This window comes from Mobula hypostoma, chromosome X1 (assembly GCF_963921235.1).
Source record: "Mobula hypostoma chromosome X1, sMobHyp1.1, whole genome shotgun sequence".
Lineage (NCBI taxonomy): Eukaryota > Metazoa > Chordata > Chondrichthyes > Myliobatiformes > Myliobatidae > Mobula > Mobula hypostoma.
This window is the reverse complement of record NC_086128.1, coordinates 71,724,832-71,747,331: the sequence shown is the minus strand read 5'-3', so window position 1 is coordinate 71,747,331 and position 22,500 is coordinate 71,724,832. Positions and strand designations below refer to the sequence as shown.

The 22,500-nt window shown below is 49.5% G+C and overlaps 1 protein-coding gene across 2 annotated transcripts in view; it reads right to left on the bottom strand.

The window, feature by feature from the left end:
• Positions 1-14,234, bottom strand: part of ramp2 (receptor (G protein-coupled) activity modifying protein 2) — a 32,411-nt gene extending 18,177 nt beyond the window's left edge. Inside the window, exons 1-3 of one of the 2 annotated variants that reach the window (XM_063037259.1) lie at positions 13,691-14,234; positions 5,857-5,937; positions 448-565 (exon numbers count right to left, since the gene is read on the bottom strand). In XM_063037259.1, the coding sequence (XP_062893329.1) occupies positions 448-565; positions 5,857-5,937; positions 13,691-13,736 (245 nt within the window). In that variant the 5' untranslated portion in view covers positions 13,737-14,234. The remainder of the gene's footprint in view (positions 1-447; positions 566-5,856; positions 5,938-13,690) is intronic. The other variant, XM_063037260.1, reaches the window with a different exon arrangement.
• Positions 14,235-22,500: the final 8,266 nt, after the last annotated feature.

The window sequence follows — 22,500 nt, the reverse complement described above, 5'->3', positions numbered from 1 at the left end:
ACTACATAATGTACTGGGTGGGCACAGGAGTACATTCAGCCAGAGACTCATTCCACCGAGATGCAGCACAGAGCGTCATAGGAAGTCATTCCTGCCTGTGGCCATCAAACTTTACAACTCCTCCCTTGGAGGGTCAGACACCCTGAGCCGATAGGCTGGTCCTGGACTTATTTCCTGGCATAATTTACATATTACTATTTAACTATTTATGGTTCTATTACTATTTATTATTTATGGTGCAACTGTAACGAAAACCAGTTTTCCCCGGGATCAATAAAGTATTGACTATGACTATATCTAGCACTCTCTACCTTGGACCACGCCTGAAGGGCGGAAGGGCTGTTTTCTGAGTTAGGTGACAGTATTCCCCGGAGGACTGCTGTCTCGTTTAGCTGTACGCAGTGAGAATTCAACTTGAGCTTGGCTGCCTGCCATCTGCCAACATACCTGGCAACTATTGTCCAGTTGCACCACTGCTGGGGTCCAATACTCTTCATCTCTTCGTCGAAAATGTTCCTGCACAGGTTTCTGGTAAGGATGAGCAGCTGCAACTCGATACTTCCTGCTTAAATAAGTGAACAGAGAAGCATTTGAGATCCTCGCACAGCGGGTCTGCAGGAGGTGAACCGTTCTGGCATCGGACTTCGTAAGTGTGTTTTTCATTCGGAGATGCAGCTCGGCAGCAGACCACCCCAGCCCCACGAGCCCACGCCGCCCAATTACACCCAATTAACCTACCAACCGGTACGTCTTTTGGACTGTGTGAGGAAACCAGAGCACCCGGAGGAAACCCACACGGTCATGGGGAGAACGTCCGGGAATTGAACCCTGGGGTTGAATGGTGCCTCAAACTGTACCCCTTCACCTTGTCAGAGGAGAACAGGAGGGGAGCCACTGTTGCTCCAAAGTGTTAGGAATCAGAAAACTGTCCCCTTCCCCCCTTCCTCCCCACCCCGCCCCCCCCCACCAAGACACCCACTAGAGGAAAAAGCAATTTTGGATAGGATGTTGTGTAATGTACCAGATTTGATTAGGGAGATTAAGGTAAAGGAACCATTAGGAGGCAGTGATCACAATATGATGGAATTCACCCTGCAGTTGGGCACGTGGCCAAGTGGTTAAGGCGTTCGTCTAGTTACCTCAAGATCACTTGTTCGAGCCTCAGCTGTGGCAGCGTGTTTGTGCCCTTGAGCAAGGCACTTAACCACTGATTGCTCTAGTCTGTGAGAGGAGTGTCGCCCCACACAGACTTCCAATCTGCACCTTGTAAGGCATGAAAATGCCTGACGCAGGCCTCTCGTGGTCTGAGTCGACGTTTCCCCCCCCAACCCTGCAGTTTGAGAGGGAGAAGATAAAAGTCAGATGCATCAGTATTACAGTGGAGTAAAAGGGATGACAGGGGCACGAGAGAGGAGCTGGCCAAAGTTGATTGGAAGGGATCACTAGCAGGGATGATGGCAGGACAGCAGTGGATGGAGTTTCTGGGAGAAATTCAGAATGCGCAGGATAGATACATCCCAAAGAACAAGAAGTATTCTAAAGACAGGGTGACACAACTGTGGCTGACAAGGGAAGTCAAAATCAGCATAAAAACAAAAGGGAGGGTATGTAATAGAGTAAAAATTAGTGGGAAGTTAGAGGATTGGGAAGCTTTTAAGTACCAAAAAAAGGCAACAAAAAAAACCATTAGGATAAAAAATATCGTATCAAAGAGGATGACAAAAGTTTTTGTTTTTAGACATAGAAAGAGTAAAGGAGAGAAGAGAGTGGAAATTGGACCACTGGAAACTGACTCTGCAGAGGTAGTAATGGCGGGTGGGGAGTGGGGGAACAAAGGAATGGTGGACAAACTTAATAGTATTTTAGACAATAGACAATAGGTGCAGGAGTAGGCCATTTGGCCCTCCAAGCCAGCACCACCATTCACTATGATCATGGCTGATCATCCACAATCAGTATCCCGTTCCTGCCTTATCCCCACAACCTTTGATTCCGCTATTCATCTCTTTCTTGAAAGCATCCAGAGACTTGGCCTCCACAGCCTTCTGGGGCAGAGCATTCCATATATCCACCACTCTCTGGGTGAAAAAGTTTTTCCTCAACTCCGTTAGAAATGGCCTACCCCTTATTCTTAAACTGTGGCCTCTGGGTCTGGACTCACCCATCAGCGGGAACATGCTTCCTGCCTCCAGCGTGTCCAATCCCTTAATAATCTTATATGTTTCAATAAGATCCCCTCTCAGCCTTCTAAATTCCAGCGTATACAAGCCCAGTCGCTCCAATCTTTCGACGTATGACAGTCCCGCCATCCCGGGAATTAACCTTGTGAACCTACGCTGCACTCCCTCAATAGCATCCATCTTCACTGAAGATACGAGAGTGTCGGGGACAGAAATGGGTATTGTTGCTATTACTAAGGAGAAGGTGCTTGGGAAGTTGAAAGATTTGGTAGATAAGTCACCTGGACTAGGGTTACGAAAGGGGTGACTGTAGAGATTGTGGAGGCATGAGTAATTATCTTTCAAGAATCACTAGATTCTGGCAATGGATTCTGGAGGACTGGAAAATTGCAAATGTCACTCCACTCCTCAAGAAGGGAGGGAGGCAAAAAAAGGGAAATTATAGGCCAATTATAGACCTCAGTGAGATGGTTGAAGTCCATTTTTAAGGATGAGGCTTCAGGGCACTTGAAAATAGGTCAGAGTCAGCCTGGCTTTCATAAAGGTATATCTTGCCTGACAAACCTGTTGGAATTCTGTGAGGAAATAATGAGCAGGATAGATACAGGAGAGTCAGCAAATGTTGTGCACGGATTTTTAGAAGGCCTGTGGTAAGGCGCCACACACCAGGCAGCAAAACGGAATTAGAGACAATTACAGTAAAGATTCCAGCATGGACAGAAGATTAGCTGACTGGCAAGCGGGAAAGAGTGGGGAGAAAGGGAGCCTTTTGTGGTTGTCTGTCAGTGACTAGTGGTGTTCCACAGTGATCTACGTTGGGACCACTTCTTTTGATTAGTGATTATTGGTGTTAGAACATAGAACAGTACAGCACAGTACAGGCCCTTCGGCCCACAATGTTGTGCCGACCCTCAAACCCTCCCTCCCATATAAGCCCCCACCTTAGATTCCTCCATATACCTGTCTAGTAGTCTCTTAAACTTCACTAGTGTATCTGCCTCCACCACTGACTCAGGCAGTGCATTCCACGCACCAACCATTCTCTGAGTAAAAAACCTTCCTCTAATATCCCCCTTGAACTTCCCACCCCTTACCTTAAACACATGTCCTCTTGTATTGAGCAGTGGTGCTCTGGGGAAGAGGCGCTGGCTATCCACTCTATCTATTCCTCTTATTATCTTGTACACCTCTATCATGTCTCCTCTCATCCTCCTTCTCTCCAAAGAGTAAAGCCCTAGCTCCCTTAATCTCTGATCATAATGCATACTCTCTGAACCAGGCAGCATCCTGGTAAATCTCCTCTGTACCCTTTCCAATGCTTCCACATCCTTCCTATAGTGAGGTGACCAGAACTGAACACAGTACTCCAAGTGTGGCCTAACCAGAGTTTTATAGAGCTGCATCATTACATCATGACTCTTAAACTCTATCCCTCAACTTATGAAAGCTAACACCCCATAAGCTTTCTTAACTACCCTATCCACCTGTGAGGGAACTTTCAGGGATCTGTGGACATGTACCCCCAGATCCCTCTGCTCCTCCACACTACCGAGTATCCTGCAATTTACTTTGTACTCTGCCTTGGAGTTTGTCCTTCCAAAGTGTACCACCTCACACTTCTCCGGGTTGAACTCCATCTGCCACTTCTCAGCCCACTTCTACATCCTATCAATGTTTCTGTGCAATCTTTGACAATCCTCTACACTATCTACAACACCACGAACCTTTGTGTCGTCTGCAAACTTGCCAACCCACCCTTCTACCCCCACATCTAGGTCGTTAATAAAAATCACGAAAAGTAGCGGTCCCAGACAGATCCTTGTGGGACACCACTAGTCACAATCCTCCAATCTGAATGTCTTTTCAAGTTATATGTCAATGATTTAGATGACGGAATCGATGGCCTTGTGGCCAAGTTCGCGGACAACACAAAGACAAGTGGAGGGGCAGATAGTGTTAAGGAAGCACTAGACAGATTGGGAGTTTTTGGTGAAGGATGTGATGCTGAGGTTTATTGGTCCGAATGCATTTGGAGTATTGTGATCAGTTTGGGGCTCTTACCAAAGAAAAGATGTGCTGACATTAGAGAGCATCCAAAGGAGGCTGACGAGAATAAGAGGTTAACTTATGAGGAGCGTTTGATGGTTTTGGGCCTGTAATTTGATGTGGAGAGGATGTTTCCTATAGTGGGGAGAGTCTAGGACCAGAGGACACAGATAGAATGGATGTGGAGAGGATGTTTCCTATAGTGGGGAGAGTCTAGGACCAGAGGACACAGATAGAGTGGATGTGGAGAGGATGTTTCCTATAGTGGGGGAGTCTAGGACCAGAGGACACAGATAGAGTGGATGTGGAGAGGATGTTTCCTATAGTGGGGGAGTCTAGGACCAGAGGACACAGATAGAGTGGATGTGGAGAGGATGTTTCCTATAGTGGGGGAGTCTAGGACCAGAGGACACAGATAGAGTGGATGTGGAGAGGATGTTTCCTATAGCGGGGGAGTCTAGGACCAGAGGACACAGATAGAATGGATGTGGAGAGGATGTTTCCTATAGTGGGGGAGTCTAGGACCAGAGGACACAGATAGAGTGGATGTGGAGAGGATGTTTCCTATAGCGGGGGAGTCTAGGACCAGAGGACACAGATAGAATGGATGTGGAGAGGATGTTTCCTATAGCGGAGGAGTCTAGGACCAGAGGACACAGATAGAGTGGATGTGGAGAGGATGTTTCCTATAGTGGGGGAGTCTAGGACCAGAGGACACCGATAGAGTGGATGTGGAGAGGATGTTTCCTATAGTGGGGGAGTCTAGGACCAGAGGACACAGATAGAGTGGAAGTGGAGAGGATGTTTCCTATAGTGGGGGAGTCTAGGACCAGAGGACACAGATAGAGTGGATGTGGAGAGGATGTTTCCTACAGTGGGGGAGTCTTGGACTAGAGGACACAGATAGAGTGGATGTGGAGAGGATGTTTCCTATAGTGGGGGAGTCTAGGACCAGAGGGCACAGATAGAGTGGATGTGGAGAGGATGTATCCTATAGTGGGGGAGTCTAGGACCAGAGGACACAGATAGAGTGGATGTGGAGAGGATTTTTCCTATAGTGGGGGAGTCTCGATCACCGGGCGTAGCGTCAGAACAGAGATGAGGAGGAATTTCTTTAGCCAGAGGGAGGTGAATCTGTGGAATTCATTGCCACAGGTGGCTGTGGAGGCCAAGTCATTGGATACATTTAAAGCAGAGGGTGATAGGTTCTTGATTGGTCAGGGTGTCATGGTCAGGGGGAGAAGGCAGGAGAGTGGGGTTGAGAGGGATGGTAAATCAGCCCTGATGAATGGTTGAGCAAACTCGATGGGCCGAGTGGCCTAGTTCTGCTCCCGCGTCTAACGGTCTTGTGGTCTGCACTCTGTCCACAACAGAGGGACTGATTTCAACCCCATTCTCCGGCCGCTGCCGATGGCCATGCGGTCACCACCCCTCGATCTGGTCCACGGACAGTCCGCAGGAGCCTCCCGCTCTGACAGGGCAGCCCTGAACCTCGCTGGAGCCCTCACTGAGCGCTGGCACCACCAGCCTCCCCCTCTCCCCCTCTTCCCCTCCTTCTCCCTCTCCCCCCCACTCTCCCGCCCTCCCCCAGCGTCTCGGCCGCGCGTCCGCCTGCGTCGAGGGGATGTACCTGTATAGAGTGACTGATTGAGACTGGAGTCAGAATCCGCCGTTCCATTCTGCTGTAGGAGGGTCACATTGCTGTCGGCGGCTGGGGGGAAGACAGGAGAGAGATATCAGACATCAGGGCCACAGGCACTGAGGGTGAGGGGGGAGAGGGAGATGGCGAGCACGATAGATTGTGGGACAGTGGGACAGAGGGTGAGGGAGGGGAATCTAGGGCTCGCTCAGAAGGGGACTGGGAGGCAGTTTTTGCTTGGTGTTGGGGCCGGGTGTGATGATATGTTATCCACTTAGGACAATTTCCTGTGTGTCTTGCTGTTCCCAGATAAACAGAGCTCAGGAAATGGTTAAACAATGGGAAAAGCACAGAGACCTGACTCAGCATTGTGTCAGCGTGTGTGTGTGTGTGTGTGTGTGTGTGTGTGTGTGTGTGTGTGAGTGTGTGTGTGTGCGTGAGTGTGTGTGTGTGTGTGTGTGTGTGTGAGTGTGTGTGTGTGTGAGTGTGTGCGTGAGTGTGTGTGTATGTGTGTGTGTGTGTGTCAGCGTGTGTGTGTGAGTGTGTGAGTGTGTGTGTGTGCGTGAGTGTGTGTGTGTGAGTGTGTGTGTGTGTGTGAGTGTGTGCGTGAGTGTGTGAGTGTGTGTGTGTGCGTGAGTGTGTGTGTGTGCGTGAGTGTGTGTGTGTGAGTGTGTGTGTGTGTGTGAGTGTGTGCGTGAGTGTGTGTGTGTGAGCGCGCACCTCTCTCGAGTGCACTATAGTGTATGTGTGTGTGATTGTGTGGTGTGTGCTTGTGAGTGTGTGTCTGAGTGTGCAATTGTGTGTGTTTCTGTGAGTGTGTGCACTTGTGTGTGATTATGAGGGTGTGTGTCTGAGCGTGCAATTATGTTTGTGTTTGTCTCTGAGTGCATGATAGTGTGTGTGTGATTGTGAGTGTGTGTCTCAGTGTGCAATTGTGTGTGTATGCGTCTGTGTGAGTGTGTGCACGTGTGTGTGATTGTGAGTGTGTGTGTCTGTGTGAAATTGTATGTGTGCTTGTGTGTGTGATTGTGAGTGTGCAATTGTGTGTGATTGTGAGTGTGTGTTTTGTGAGTGTGTGTGTTTGTGTGCGCGCGTACGCACGCGCGGGTGTGCATCAGCCCCACCAGAACCAGGATGTGACCCAGTGACAAATGATTTCTCCAAAGTCGGAATGGAGCCTTTGCTCATCTCCGCAGGGGCTGTAAAAAACTGGCTCGCAGCCACACCACGGGCGTCAGAAACACCACGTCCACGGGGGAAAAAAATAGACGGTCAACTCTTTGGAGCGAAGGACGGCGAGAGCTGGCTTGATAGGGGCATAGATCGAGTGGGCAGACTTTTGCCCAGAGCAGAAATGGCTAATACGAGGGGACGTAATTTTAAGGTGATTGGTGGAAAGTTTAGGTGAGGGAATTAAGCTGTTTAACTGGAGAGTGCTGGGTGTGTGGAACACCTTTCCGGGGGTGATGGTACAGGCAGACAGACGGAGGGAGGGAAGCATTGGGTTCATCTTGCGGTGGGCTGAAAGCTTGGGGGTGCTGTTCTGTGTTCTGTACTGGAAAGAGCACATGTAGAATACGAAACGCAAGCCCCGTTGCCGTGCGGAGCGGCCGCGGAGCTGCTGCACCTGAAGCAGTGGATAGGGCCTTGCAGGTTGGTTGAAGGGGAAGGAGCTGTTCCTGACCCCGGTGCTGTGGGTCCTCAGGTCTCTCTCTACGACGTGCGACGTTCTGGACGGGCTGTACAGGGATCTCCTGCGTAGGCACATGGAGGGGCGGGGCTCAGACCACTGGACGTTGGGGCGAGCTGGGCGGGCGCTGTGGCCAGCATGGACCGTTTGGGCCGAAGGGCGTGTACCTGAGACGTGTTGCTCCCTACGACTCTCCGGCACAGCCTCAGGACGGAGCGGCGTCCATTCAAAACAGAGGTGCGGAGAAATTTCTTCAGCCAGAGGGCTAAAGGTGAATTTGTGGAGTTTCTTGCTACGTGCAGCTGCGTGGAGGCCAGGTCGTTGGGCGTACTGAAGGCAGAGACTGATAGGTTCCTGACTGGACACGGCGTCAAAGGTTACGGGGAGAAGGCCGGGAACCGGGGTTGAGGAGGAGGCAGAAAAAATAGGATCAGCCATGATGGAATGGTGTAGCAGACTCGATGGGCTGAATGGCCTAATTCTGCTCCTATGTCTTGTGGTCTTCCTCCTGCCAGCAGGTGGCCAGGCCTGGCCCCAGATCATGGGGATCTAAACTGCTCGAATACAGATATAAATAAACAGCGATAAATAATGAGCATGAGGTAACAAGGTAACAAGAGTCCTCGGAAGTGTTTAGCTGTCCCCTTTTGTTCAAGAGCCTGATGGTTGAGGGGTAATAACTGTTCCTGAACCTGGTGGTGTGGGTCCTGAGGCTCCTGTATCTCCTTCCTGATGTTTGAGGGGTAATAACTGTTCCTGAACCTGGTGGTGTGGGTCCTGAGGCTCCTGTACCTCCTTCCTGATGGTTGAGGGGTAATAACTGTTCCTGAACCTGGTGGTGTGGGTCCTGAGGCTCCTGTACCTCCTTCCTGATGGTTGAGGGGTAATAACTGTTCCTGAACCTGGTGGTGAGGGTCCTGAGGCTCCTGTACCTCCTTCCTGATGGCTGAGGGGTAATAACTGCTCCTGAACCTGGTGGTGTGGGTCCTGAGACTCCTGTACCTCCTTCCTGATGGCTGAGGGGTAATAACTGCTCCTGAACCTGGTGGTGAGGGTCCTGAGGCTCCTGTACCTCCTTCCTGATGGCTGAGGGGTAATAACTGTTCCTGAACCTGGTGGTGTGGGTCCTGAGGCTGCTGTACCTCCTTCCTGATGGTTGAGGGGTAATAACTGCTCCTGAACCTGGTGGTGTGGGTCCTGAGACTCCTGTACCTCCTTCCTGATGGTTGAGGGGTAATAACTGCTCCTGAGCCTGGTGGTGTGAGTCCTGAGGCTCCTGTACCTCCTTCCTGATGGTTGAGGGGTAATAACTGTTCTTGAACCTGGTGGTGTGGCTCCTGAGGCTTCTGTACCTCCTTCCTGATGTTTGAGGGGTAATAACTGTCCCTGAACCTGGTGGTGTGTGTCCTGAGACTCCTGTGCCTCCTTCCTGATGGCTGAGGGGGTAATAACTGTTCCTGAACCTGGTGGTGTGCGTCCTGAGGCTCCTGTACCTCCTTCCTGATGGTTGAGGGGTAATAACTGTTCCTGAACCTGGTGGTGTGTGTCCTGAGACTCCTGTGCCTCCTTCCTGATGGCTGAGGGGGTAATAACTGTTCCTGAACCTGGTGGTGTGGGTCCTGAGGCTCCTGTACCTCCTTCCTGATGGTTGAGGGGTAATAACTGTTCCTGAACCTGGTGGTGTGGGTCCTGAGGCTCCTGTACCTCCTTCCTGATGGTTGAGGGGTAATAACTGTTCCTGAACCTGGTGGTGTGTGTCCTGAGGCTCCTGTACCTCCTTCCTGATGGTTGAGGGGTAATAACTGTTCCTGAACCTGGTGGTGTGGGTCCTGAGGCTCCTGTATGGCAGCAGTGAGAGAAGAGCATGGCCTGGGTGGTGAGGATCTTTGATGGTGGATGCTAGTTTTCTACAGCAATGTTTCATGTAGATGTGCTCAATGGTTGGGAGGGTTTTACCCGTGATGTACCGGGCCGAATCCACCAGCTTTTTAGGGATTTTCTTCTCAAAAGCATTGGTGTTCCCGTACCAGGCCGTCATGCAGCCAGTCAGCACACTTCCCACCACACGGCTATAGAAGTTTGCCAAAGTTTTCGATGACATGCTGAACCTCCACAAACGCCTGAGGAAGATAAGCGTCGTCATGCTTTCTTTGCAATTATATTTATATGATGGGTCCAGGACAGGTCCTCTGAGATAGTGACGCCCAGGAATTTAAAGTTACTGACCCTCCCCACCTCTGATCCTCCGATGATTACTGGCTCATGGACCTCTGGTTTCCCTCTCCTGAAATCTACGATCAGTCCCTCGGTCTTGGAGACATTGAGAGAGAGAGAGGTTGTTGTTATTACACCACTCAGCCAAGTTTTCAATCTCCCTCCTTCATCACCAACTTTGGCTCTTCTTCCTCCGAAAGCTGAAACAGGCCAAACTCCCACAAAAGCTGTTGCTTAACTGCTACAGAAGCGCAATTGAAACCGTCCCGGCCAACGGCACCACAGCGTGGTATGCCAACCGCACAGCCGCTGAGCGACAAGACCTGCATCGCGGGGTGAAAGTCGGGATGGGGCTCCCAGGACTGGACGCCATCTATTCCAGCAGGCTCAGGAGGAAAGCAATCAGCGTAACCAGAGACACCACACACCCCGGCCACTCCCTGTTTGACCTGTTGCCGTCCAGCAAGAGGTTCAGGACACTAAAAGCCAGAACAAACAGACTGAGGAACAGCTTCTATCCCAGAGCTGAGGCCTCCGTCTCACCACTCCCGCAGAACAATGACTGAAACTGTGAGCACACACACACACAAAGGACTCAAATACTTGCACTAACGGCACTTTGTGCATTACTGTGATATTCTGGTGCTGCCACAACTTACTTTCTGCTACTTATCTACTTAATACTGTCTTTCTAATACTGTCCTGTTTTTATCTACCGCTTTATTTAATTGCCTGAGAGGAAGCCAAACAAAGTTTCATTGTACCTACGTAGGATGACAATAAAGATCATCCAATTCAATTCAATTCAGTTCACACAGCCCACAACAGTGGTGTCATCAGCAAAATTATGCATGGTGTTGGAGCTGTACTTAGCCAGACAGTCAGAGGTGTAAAGCTAAGCACAGATTCCAGTGGTGCCCCTGTGCTGATCGAGATTGTGGACGAAGTTTTATTTTTGCCAGTCCAAGCCGACTGGGGTCTACAAGTGGGGAAATCCAGGTCCCATTTTCACCAGGGGCTATTGAGGCCCTGGTCTTGGAGTTTGCTGGCTAGTTTTGGCGGTGCTAAGTGGCAAGCTGTAATCGATAAAGAGCATCCTGTTGTATGCATCGTTGCTGTCCGGGTGTCCAGAACGTTTCGTGTTGACGTGCTCAACGGTGGGGAGGGTTTGACCCATAAGACCATAAGATATAGGAGCAGAAGTAGAGGCTGTTCAGCCCATCGAGTCTGCTCCACCATTCAATCATGGGCTGATCCAATTCTTCCAGTCATCCCCATTCCCCCTCCTTCACCACATACCCTGTGATGCCCTGGCTAATCAAGAACCTATCTATCTCTTTCTTAAATACACCCAATGACTTGGCCTCCACAGGCGCTCGAGGCAACGAATTCCACAGATTTACCACCCTCTGACTAAAGTAATTTCACCGCATCTCAGTTCTAAGTGGACGTCCTTCAATCCTGAAGTCGTGCCCTCTTGTCCTAGAATCCCCTACCATGGGAAATACCTTTGCCATATCTAATCTGTTCAGGCCTTTTAACATTCAGAATGTTTCCATGAGATTCTCCCCTCATTCTCCTGAACTCCAGGGAATACAGCCCAAGAGCTGCCAGACATTCCTCATACGGTAACCTTTTCATTCCTGGAATCATTCTCGTGAATCTTCTCTGAACCCTCTCCAATGTCAGTATATCCTTTCTAAAATAATGAGCCCAAAACTGCACACAACACTCCAAATGTGGTCTCATAAGTACCTTATAAAGCCTCAACATCACATCCCTGCTCTTATATTCTATACCTCTAGAAATGAATGCCAACATTGCATTCACCTTCTCCATAACCCAATTGACCTGGAGGTTAACCTTTAGGTTATCCTGCACAAGGACTCCCAAGTCTCTTTGCATCTCTGCATTTTGAATTCTCTCCCCATCTAAATAATAGTCTGCCCGTTTATTTCTTCCACCAAAGTGCATGACCATACACTTTCCAACATTGTATTTCATTTGCCTCTTCTTTGCCCATTCCCCTAAACTATCTAAGTCTCTCTGCAGGCTCTCTGTTTCCTCAACACTACCCACTCCTCCACCATCAGAAAATTTAACCACAAATCCATTAATACCGTAGTCCAAATCATTGAGATAATCTATTAATACCGTAGTCCAAATCATTGACCCATGATGTACTGGGCCGATCCAGTACCTTTTGTAGGATTTTCAGCTCAAAGGCACTTGGCATTCCCATACCAGGCCAGTCAGCACATCTTAATGTTCTTTCTCAGAATGGAGGGTGCGGTCAGCATTGGGATCCTGGTTATTGTCATTTCTATAAAGATCTGAGATGTCTTTGCACAAGACAGTCTGTGGAGGACAGGAAGCTACAAGGCCTTGCTGATAGTGAAGAAGGTTATCCTCGATTACAAGGGGGTTGTGAGGGGGGCGGGGGTAATCTCGATCAGTTAGGGAAGTGGGCCGAGCTGTGGCAAAGGGATTTCAATACCATATAACCACATAACAATTACAGCACGGAAACAGGCCATCTCGGCCCTGCTAGTCCGTGCCGAACTCTTACTCTCACCTAGTCCCACCGACCTGCACTCAGCCCATAACCCTCCATTCCTTTCCTGTCCATATATCTATCCAATTTAACTTTAATCGACAACATCGAACCTGCCTCAACCACTTCTGCTGGAAGCTCGTTCCACACAGCTACCACTCTCTGAGTAAAGAAGTTCCCCCTCATGTTACCCCTAAACTTTTGCCCTTTAACTCTCAACTCATGACCTCTTGTTTGAATCTCCCCCACTCTCAATGGAAAAAGCCTATCCACGTCAACTCTATCTATCGCCCTCATAATTTTAAATACCTCTATCAAGTCCCCGCTCAACCTTCTACACTCCAAAGAATAAAGACCTAACTTGTTCTCTGTAACTTGGGTGATGAAACCCAGGTAACATTCTAGTAAATCTTCTCTGTACTCTCGCTATTTTGTTGACATCCTCCCTATAATCCGGTGACCAAAACTGTGCACAATACTCCCAAGTTTAGCCTCACCAATGCCTTATATAAATTCAACATTACATCCCAACTCCTATACTCAATACAGCGAAGTGTGAGATGGTGTGTCTTGGAAAGTCAAAGCAACTTGAAATGGAGGAGGGGAACCGGGGAGTACAGGCTGTTGTGAGCAGGGTCACAGGTAGCGGGGGGGGTGGAGGGTCAGCTCACTGGCCTTCATCAGCAGTTGGCCGTTATGTTGCAGTCGTCTAAATCATCGGTGAGGTCTCAGAATAGTTTTTGTTCACCCTGTGGTGGGAAAGATGTGGTTAAGGTGGAAAGAGTTCGGAATAGGTTTACTGCGACGTTGCCAGGACTAGAGAGACTGAGTTAGAGGGAAGAGTTGGACAGTCCAGGTTGACACACGGAAAATCATGGAATCGGGGAAAACACAGGACACGCAGGAAAAAAGCAAGACACACGGAAAAACGTAGGACACAGGAAAGCACAGGACCTTTCTGAGAAACGCAAGACCCGTATAAAGCGCGGACCCCTGCAGAAACACCGAGCTGACAAGCAAATGCTCCCCCCCACCCCGAGGGAGGAAACCTCCACCTCTGCAGAAATCCGCGCTACGTTCGGGGGAAGGTCAGGGAAACTGCAGTCTGCATGGAAGGGCAGCCACAGTAAGATGCAGCCCCTGCTGTGAGCCCATTAAGGCCGGGGGACGACTGGTTTCGAGGATTTCTGCTCCATGTGCGAGCGGCTGGGGTCGGGTTGGTATCACTGTCACCGGGGTGGGGTAGTCGCCTCTCGAGGCTGGTAGCTGCGACCCCAAGGCTGTCCAGCTCGGCGGGGGGGGGGGTGGAGGCTCCGGACTAGAGGGGACAGACTCGCTGGGTGGCCGGGCCAGGGTCTGCGACTCACCTGAGAGAGAGGCCAGAGTCAGCACGAGGCAGGCGCCGGTCAGCATGCTGGCGGACGGACGCTCCGGTCACCGACTGTGGGGTCGAAGCTGTTCTCGAGTCAGTGAGCAGGGAGGAAACAGGAAACTCGAGGCGTGGAACTTCCCAATCACACACAGAGACAAGCTCACACCCAGAGGAGCCAGCAGCTTTAACCCTTCCATCGCCCTGAACAAAGCTCAGGAGAACGCGTTCTCCAGGGCAATAGAATATAGAAATCTACGACACATTACAGGCCCTTCGGCCCACAATGTTGTGCTGACCATGTAACCTACTCTAGAAGCTGCCTAGAATTTCCCTACCGCAGAGCCCTCTATTTCTCTAAGCTCCATGTATCTATCTAAGAGGCTCTTAAAAGACCCTATTGTATCCACTTCCCCCACCGTCGCTGGCCGTGCATTCCACGCACTCACCACTCTCTGCGTAAAAAACTTACCCCTGACATCTCCTCTGTACCTTCTTCCAAGCACCTTAAAACTGTGCCCTCTTGTGCTAGCCATTTCAGCCCTGGGAAAAAGCCTCTGGCCTCTTACTAGAATGTTACCTGGGTTTCATCTCCTAAGTTACAGAGAAAGGTTGAACAAGTTGGGTCTTTATTCTTTGGAGCGTAGAAGGTTGATGGGGGACTCGATAGAGGTATTTAAAATTACGAGGGGGATAGATAGAGTTGACGTGGATAGGCTTTTTCCATTGAGAGTGGGGGAGATTCAAACAAGAGGACGTGAGTTGAGAGTTAAAGGGCAAAAGTTTCAGGGTAACATGAGGGGGAACTTCTTTACTCAGAGAATGGTAGCTGTGTGGAACGAGCTTCCAGCAGAAGTGGTTGAGGCAGGTTCGATGTTGTCGATTAAAGTTAAATTGGATAGGTATATGGACAGGAAAGGTATGGAGGGTTATGGGCTGAGTGCAGGTCGGTGGGACTAGGATAGGGTAAGAGTTCGGCATGGACTAGAGGGGCCGAGATGGCCTGTTTCCGTGCTGTAATTGTTATATGGTTATCCACATCATCTTATACACCTCTATCAGGTCACCTCTCAGCCTCCGTCGCTCCAAGGAGAAAAGGCCGAGTTCACCCAGCCTATTCTCATAAGGCATGCTCCCCAATCCAGGCTACATCCTTGTAAATCTCCTCTGCACCCTTTCTGTGGTTTCCACGTCCTTCCCAGAACTGAGCACAGTGCTCTAAACGTTCTCCCCAGGGCGTCCCACATCAGAGACTCAACTTTTACGGCAGCCTCTGTGGAAGATGTATCTGCTGGTCTCAGAGCACTGAACCACTTCCCCCCGATGCCAGTACGAAGCCGCTGGTGTTTGAGAGAGACGGGTCGTATTGATCCAGTGATTCACTGCGAGCAAAAGCAGAGGAACAGTCGAGCCCATGCCAGACTATTACTCTCAGGGTCATAAATTACCACAGCACAGAAACCGGCCCTTTGGCCCATCTAGTCCGTGCTGGACCATGACCAGTCCTAGCGATCTGCACCCGGACCAGAACCCTTCCCATCCATGTACCTATCCAAACTTCTCTTAAATGTTGAAATCAATCCCGCATTCACCACTTCCGCTGGCAGCCCCCTCCACACCTCTGAGTGAAGAAGTTCCTCCCCATGATCCCCTTAAACCTTTTCACCTTTCACCCTTAACCCATGACCACGAGCTGTAGTCTTACCCAACTTCAGAGGAAAAAAGCCTGCTTGCATTGACCCTGTCTACATCCCTCAGAATTGTGTGTCCCTCTGTCAAATCTCCCCTCATTCTTCTACACTCCAGGGAATCATCCTCACCCATCTACCCTCTCTATACCCCCTCAGAATTGTCTGTCCCTCTGTCAAATCTCCCCTCATTCTTCTACACTCCAGGGAATAGTCCTCACCCATCTACCCTCTCTATACCCCCTCAGAATTGTCTGTCCCTCTATCAAATCTCCCCTCATTCTCCTACGCTCCAGGGAATAGCCGTAACCTGTTCAATCTTTCCTGATAACTTTGGTCCTCCAGTCCTGCAACAGCCATGTAAATTTTCACCGCGCACCTTCAATGTGATTGGACTTGATAGAAGTATTTAAAATTATGAGAGGGATAGATAGAGTTGACGTGGATAGGCTTTTTCCATTGAGAGTGGGGGAGATTCAAACAAGAGGGCATGAGTGGAGAGTTAAAGGGCAAAAGTTTAGGGGTAACATGAGGGGGAACTTCTTTACTCAGAGAGTGGTAGCTGTGTGGAACGAGCTTCCAGCAGAAGTGGTTGAGGTAGGTTCGATGTTGTCATTTAAAGTTAAATTGGATAGATATATGGGCAGTCATAGTCATAGTCATAGTGATCCCAGGGGAAATTGGTTTTCGTTACAGTTGCACCATAAGTAATTAATAGTAATAAAACCATAAATAGTTAAATAGTAATGTGTAAATTATGCCAGTAAATTATGAAATAAGTCCAGGACCAGCCTATTGGCTCAGGGTGTCTGACCCTCCAAGGGAGGAGTTGTAAAGTTTGATGGCCACAGGCAGGAATGACTTCCTATGATGCTCAGTGCTGCATCTCAGTGGAATGAGTCTCTGGCTGAATGTACTCCTGTGCCCACCCAGTACATTATGTAGTGGATGGGAGACATTGTCCAAGATGGCATGCAACTTGGACAGCATCCTCTTCTCAGACACCACCGTCAGAGAGTCCAGTTCCATCCTCACAACATCACTGGCCTTACGAATGAGTTTGTTGATTCTGTTGGTGTCTGCTACCCTCAGCCTGCTGCCCCAGCACACAACAGCAAACATGATCACACTGGCCACCACAGACTCGTAGAACATCCTCAACATCATCCAACAGATGTTAAAAGACCTCAGTCTCCTCAGGAAATAGAGATAGAACATAGAATAGTACAGCACAGTACAGGCCCTTCGTCCCACAATGTTGTGCTGACCCTCAAACCCTGCCTCCCATATAAGCCCCCACCTTAAATTCCTCCATATACCTGTCTAGTAGTCTCTTAAACTTCACTAGTGTATCTGCCTCCACCACTGACTCAGGCAGTGCATTCCACACACCAACCACTCTCTGAGTAAAAAAACCTTCCTCTAATATCCCCCTTGAACTTCCCACCCCTTACCTTAAAGCCATGTCCTCTTGTATTGAGCAGTGGTGCCCTGGGGAAGAGGCGCTGGCTATCCACTCTATCTATTCCTCTTATTATCTTGTACACCTCTATCATGTCTCCTCTCATCCTCCTTCTCTCCAAAGAGTAAAGCCCTAGCTCCCTTAATCTCTGATCATAATGCATACTTTCTAAACCAGGCAGCATCCTGATAAATCTCCTCTATACCTTTTCCAATGCTTCCACATCCTTCCTATAGTGAGGCAACCAGAACTGGACATTGTACTCCAAGTGTGGCCTAACCAGAGTTTTATAGAGCTGCATCATTACATCGCGACTCTTAAACTCTATCCCTCGACTTATGAAAGCTAACACCCCATAAGCTTTCTTAACTACCCTATCCACCTGTGAGGCAACTTTCAGGGATCTGTGGACATGTACCCCAAGATCCCTCTGCTCCTCCACACTACCAAGTATCCTTCCATTTACTTTGTACTCAGCCTTGGAGTTTGTCCTTCCAAAGTGTACCACCTCACACTTCTCCGGGTTGAACTCCATCTGCCACTTCTCAGCCCACTTCTGCATCCTATCAATGTCTCTGTGCAATCTTTGACAATCCTCTACACTATCTACAACACCACCAACCTTTGTGTCGTCTGCAAACTTGCCAGCCCACCCTTCTATCCCCACATCCAGGTCATTAATAAAAATCACGAAAAGTAGAGGTCCCAGAACAGATCCTTGTGGGACACCACTAGTCACAATCCTCCAATCTGAATGTACTCCCTCCACCACCACCCTCTGCCTTCTGCAGGCAAGCCAATTCTGAATCCAGCTGGCCAAACTTCCCTGGATCCCATGCCTTCTAACTTTCTGAATCAGCCTACCGTGTTGAACCGTGTCAAATGCCTTACTAAAATCCATATAGATCACAGCCACTGCACTACCCTCATCTATATGCCTAGTCACCTCCTCAAAGAACTCTATCAGGCTTGTTGGACACGATCTGCCGTTCACAAAGCTGTGCTGACTGTCCCTGATCAGGCCATGATTCTCTAAATGCCCATAGATCCTATCACTAAGAATCTTTTCCAACAGCCTTCCCACCACAGATGTAAGACTCACTGGTCTATAATTACCCGGACTATCCCTACTACCTTTTTTGAACAAGGGGACAACATTCACCTCCCTCCAATCCTCCGGTACCATTCCCGTGGACAACGAGGACATAAAGATCCTAGCCAGAGGCTCAGCAATCTCTTCTCTCGCCTCGTGGAGCAGCCTGGGGAATATTCCATCAGGCCCCGGGGACTTATCTGTCCAGATGTATTTTAACAACTCCAACACCTCCTCTCCCTTAATATCAACATGCTCCAGAACATCAACCTGACTCATATTGTCATCAAGTTCCCTGTCATTGGTGAATACCGAAGAGAAGTATTCATTGAGGACCTCACTCACTTCCATAGCCTCCAGGCACATCTTCTCACCTTTATCTCTAATCGGTCCTACCTTCACTCCTGTCATCCTTTTTTTCTTCACATAATTGAAGAATGCCTTGGGGTTTTCCTTTACCCTACTCGCCAAGGCCTTCTCATGCCCCCTTCTTGCTCTTCTCAGCCCCTTCTTAAGCTCCTTTCTTGTTTCCCTATATTCCTCAATAGACCCATCTGATCCTTGCTTCCTAAACCTCATGTATGCTGCCTTCTTCCACCTGACTAGATTTTCCACCTCACTTGTCACCCATGGTTCCTTCACCCTACCATTCTTTATCTTCCTCACCGGGACAAATTTATCCCTAATATCCCGCAAGAGATCTCTAAACATCGACCACATGTCCATAGATGGCTCTGACCCTTCTTGTAGACAGCCTCCGTGTTCTTTGACCAGTGCAGTTTATTGTCAATTCGTATCCCCAGGTATTTGTAATCCTCCACCATGTCCACACTGACCCCCTGGATGGAAACAGGGGGCACCAGTACCTTAGCTCTCCTCAGGTCTACTACCAGCTCATTAGTCTATTTCACATTAAGCTGCAGATAATTCTGCTCACACCATGTGACAAAGTTTCTCACCGTAGCCCTGTACTCAGCCTCATCTCCCTTGCTGATGCATCCAACTATGGCAGAGTCATCAGAAAACTTCTGAAGATGAATGGAAAGGAATGGAGGGTTATGGGCTGAGTGCAGGTCAGTGGGACTAGGTGAGAGTAAGCATTCGGCACGGACTAGAAGGGCTGAGATGACCTTTTTCCGTTCTGTAATTGTTTCTTCCTGATCCTGTCTCCCTGGTAATGCTGCTCTCAAAGAACCTGTATTCTCGGATCACTCTGCTCTACCACCCTCCTCAGTGCCCGACTGCTCACTGGGGAAGACCTACCCCGGTTGGTCCTCCCAAAGTGCAACATCTCGCACTTGTCTGCGATAAATTCCACCCGCCGTTTCTCAGCCCCCTTTCTGTCCAACTGTCAATTGATGCGATCTCATGTCGGGTCAGGTCGCAGTGGGTTCCAGTCTGCCCATTCCACACACCTCAGTACAAACTCCCTCCTTCCCACACACATCCCCGTGACCAGCCGGTCCTGGACCTGACCACCCCACTCATCCAAAAGAGCCTCTGCCGTGGGTCCTGATCCCCACCTCCACCTTCCCGGCTGCGTTTTTTCCCGAGCCGGCCGGCAGCCAGTCCTGAAGATCCCACTACAAAAACCATGACTTGTACGGGGCAGAATTCGTCCACTCGGCCCAATGAGTCTGCTCGGCCACTCCATCACAGCTGATTTATTTTCGTTCCGAACCCTGTTCTCTAGAGTCAGAGAGGCAGTGGTGTTCACCATCAAGGACACCCACCAACCAGGACAGGCACTCTTCTTGCTGTCGCCATCAGGAAGGAGGTACAGGAGCCTCAGGACGCACACCACCAGGTTCAGGAACAGTTATAACCCCTCAACCATCAGGAAGAAGGTACAGGAATTAAAATGTGTGCCTGTGAGTCGGCTGGGGTGATATACTGCGTCCGGTGCTCCCGATGTGGCCTTTTATATATTGGCGAGACCCGACGCAGACTGGGAGACCGCTTTGCTGAACATCTACGCTCTGTCCACCAGAGAAAGCAGGATCTCCCAGTGGCCACACATTTTAATTCCACATCCCATTCCCATTCTGACATGTCTATCCACGGCCTCCTCTACTGTAAAGATGAAGCCACACTCAGGTTGGAGGAACAACACCTTATATTCCGTCTGGGTAGCCTCCAACCTGATGGCATGAACATCGACTTCTCTAACTTCCGCTAATGCCCCACCTCCCCCTCGTACCCCATCTGTTACTTATTTTTATACACACATTCTTTCTCTCACTCTCCTTTTTCTCCCTCTGTCCCTTTCAATATACCCTTTACCCATCCTCTGGGTCCCCCCCCCCTTGTCTTTCTTCCCGGACCTCCTGACCCATGATCCTCTCGTATCCCTTTTGCCAATCACCTGTCCAGCTCTTGGCTCCATCCCTCCTCCTCCTGTCTTCTCCTATCATTTTGGATCTCCTCCTCCCCCTCCAACTTTCAAATCCCTTACTCACTCTTCCTTCAGTTAGTCCTGACGAAGGGTCTCGGCCTGAAACGTCCACTGTACCTCTTCCTACAGATGCTGCTTGGCCTGCTGCGTTCACCAGCAACTTTTATGTGTGTTGCTTGAATTTCCAGCATCTGCAGAATTCCTGTTGTTTATGGCTTTGTCAAAGGCAGGTCGCCCCCTACGAGCCTGATTGGATTTTTTGAGGTTGTGACTAAACACATTGATGAAGGAAGAGCAGTAGATGTAGTGTATATGGATTACAGCAAGGCATTTGACAAGGTACCCCATGCAAGGCTTATTGAGAAAGTAAGGAGGCATGGGATCCAAGGGGACATTGCTTTGTGGATCCAGAACTGGCTTGCCCACAGAAGGCAAAGAGTGGTTGTAGACGGGTCATATTCTGCATGGAGGTCGGTGACCAGTGGTGTGCCTCGGGGATCTGTTCTGGGACCCTTACTCTTCATGATTTTTATAAATGACCTGGATGAGGAAGTGGAGGGATGGGTTAGTAAGTTTGCTGATGACACAAAGGTTGGGGGTGTTGTGGATAGTGTGGAGGGCTGTCAGAGGGTACAGGGGAACAATGATAGGATGCAAAACTGGGCTGAGAAGTGGCAGATGGAGTTCAACCCAGATAAGTGTGAGGTGGTTCATTTTGGTAGGTCAAATATGATGGCAGAATATAGTATTAATGGTAAGACTCTTGGCAGTGTGGAGGATCAGAGGGATCTTGGGGTCCGAGTCCATAGGACACTCAAAGCTGCTGCGCAGGTTGACTCTGTGGTTAAGAAGGCATACAGTGTCCTGGCCTTCATCAATTGTGGAATTGAATTTAGGAGTCGAAAGGTAATGTTGCAGGTATATAGGACCCTGGTCAGACCCCACTTGGAGTACTGTGTTCAGTTCTGGTCGCCTCACTACAAGAAGGATGTGGAAACCATAGAAAAGGTGTTGAGGAGATGTACAAGGATGTTGCCTGGATTGGGGAGCATGCTTTATGAGAATAGGTTGAGTGAACTCAGCCTTTTCTCCTTGAAGTGACTGAGGATGAGAGGTGACCTGATAGAGGTGTATAAGATGATGAGAGGCATTGATCATGTGGATAGTCAGAGGCTTTTTCCCAGGGCTGAAATGGCTAGCACGAGAGGGGACAGGTTTAAGGTGCTTGGGAGTAGGTACAGAAGATTTGTCAAGGGTAGATTTTTTATGCAGAGAGTGGTGAGTGCGTGGAATGGGCTGCCGGCAACAGTGGTGGAGGCTGATATGATAGGGTCTTTTAAGAGACTTTTGGATAGGTATATGGAGCTTAGAAAAATAGAGGGCTGTAGGTAACCCTAGTAATTTCTAAGGTAGGGACATGGTTGGCACAAATTGTGCTGTAGGTTTTCAATGTTTCTATGTTTCTTCTATGACGCTTTTCATTCCAGAATGAAGGAGATGTTCTCCTTCTTCAGAGAAAGGGGCTTCCCTTCCTCCACCATCAACGATGCCCTCACCTGCATGTCTTCCATTTCACGCACGTCTGCTCTTACCCCATCTTCCCACTACCCTTCCTCTTCTCCTCACCTACCACCCCACCACCCTCTGCGTGTAGCACATAACTCTGCGTAACTTCCGCCATCTCCAACAGGATCCCACCACCATGCACGTCTTTCCCTCCCCCCCCCAAACACCACCACTTTCTGCTCTCTGCAGGGATCTCTCCCCATGTAGCTCCCTCGTCCACTCGTCCCTCCCTGCTGATCTCCCTCCAGGAACGTATCCTTTCAAGCGGAACAAGTGCTACACCTGCCCGAAAACCTCTTCCCTCACCACCGTTCAGAGACCCAAGCAGTCCTTCCAGGTGAGGCGACACTTCACCTGTGAGTCTGTTGGGGTCACATACTGCGTCCGATGCTCCCGGTGTGGTCCGTGTATCAGTGAGACCCGACATAGATTGGGAGACCCCTTCGCCAAGCATCCACCAGAAAAAAACGGCGTCTCCCAGCAGCCACCCATTTTAATACCACTTCCCATTCCAAAATGTCAGTCCATGGCCGCCACTACTGTCGCGATGAGGCCACACTGAGGCTGGAGGAGCAACAGTTTATATTCCGTTTGGGTAGGCTCC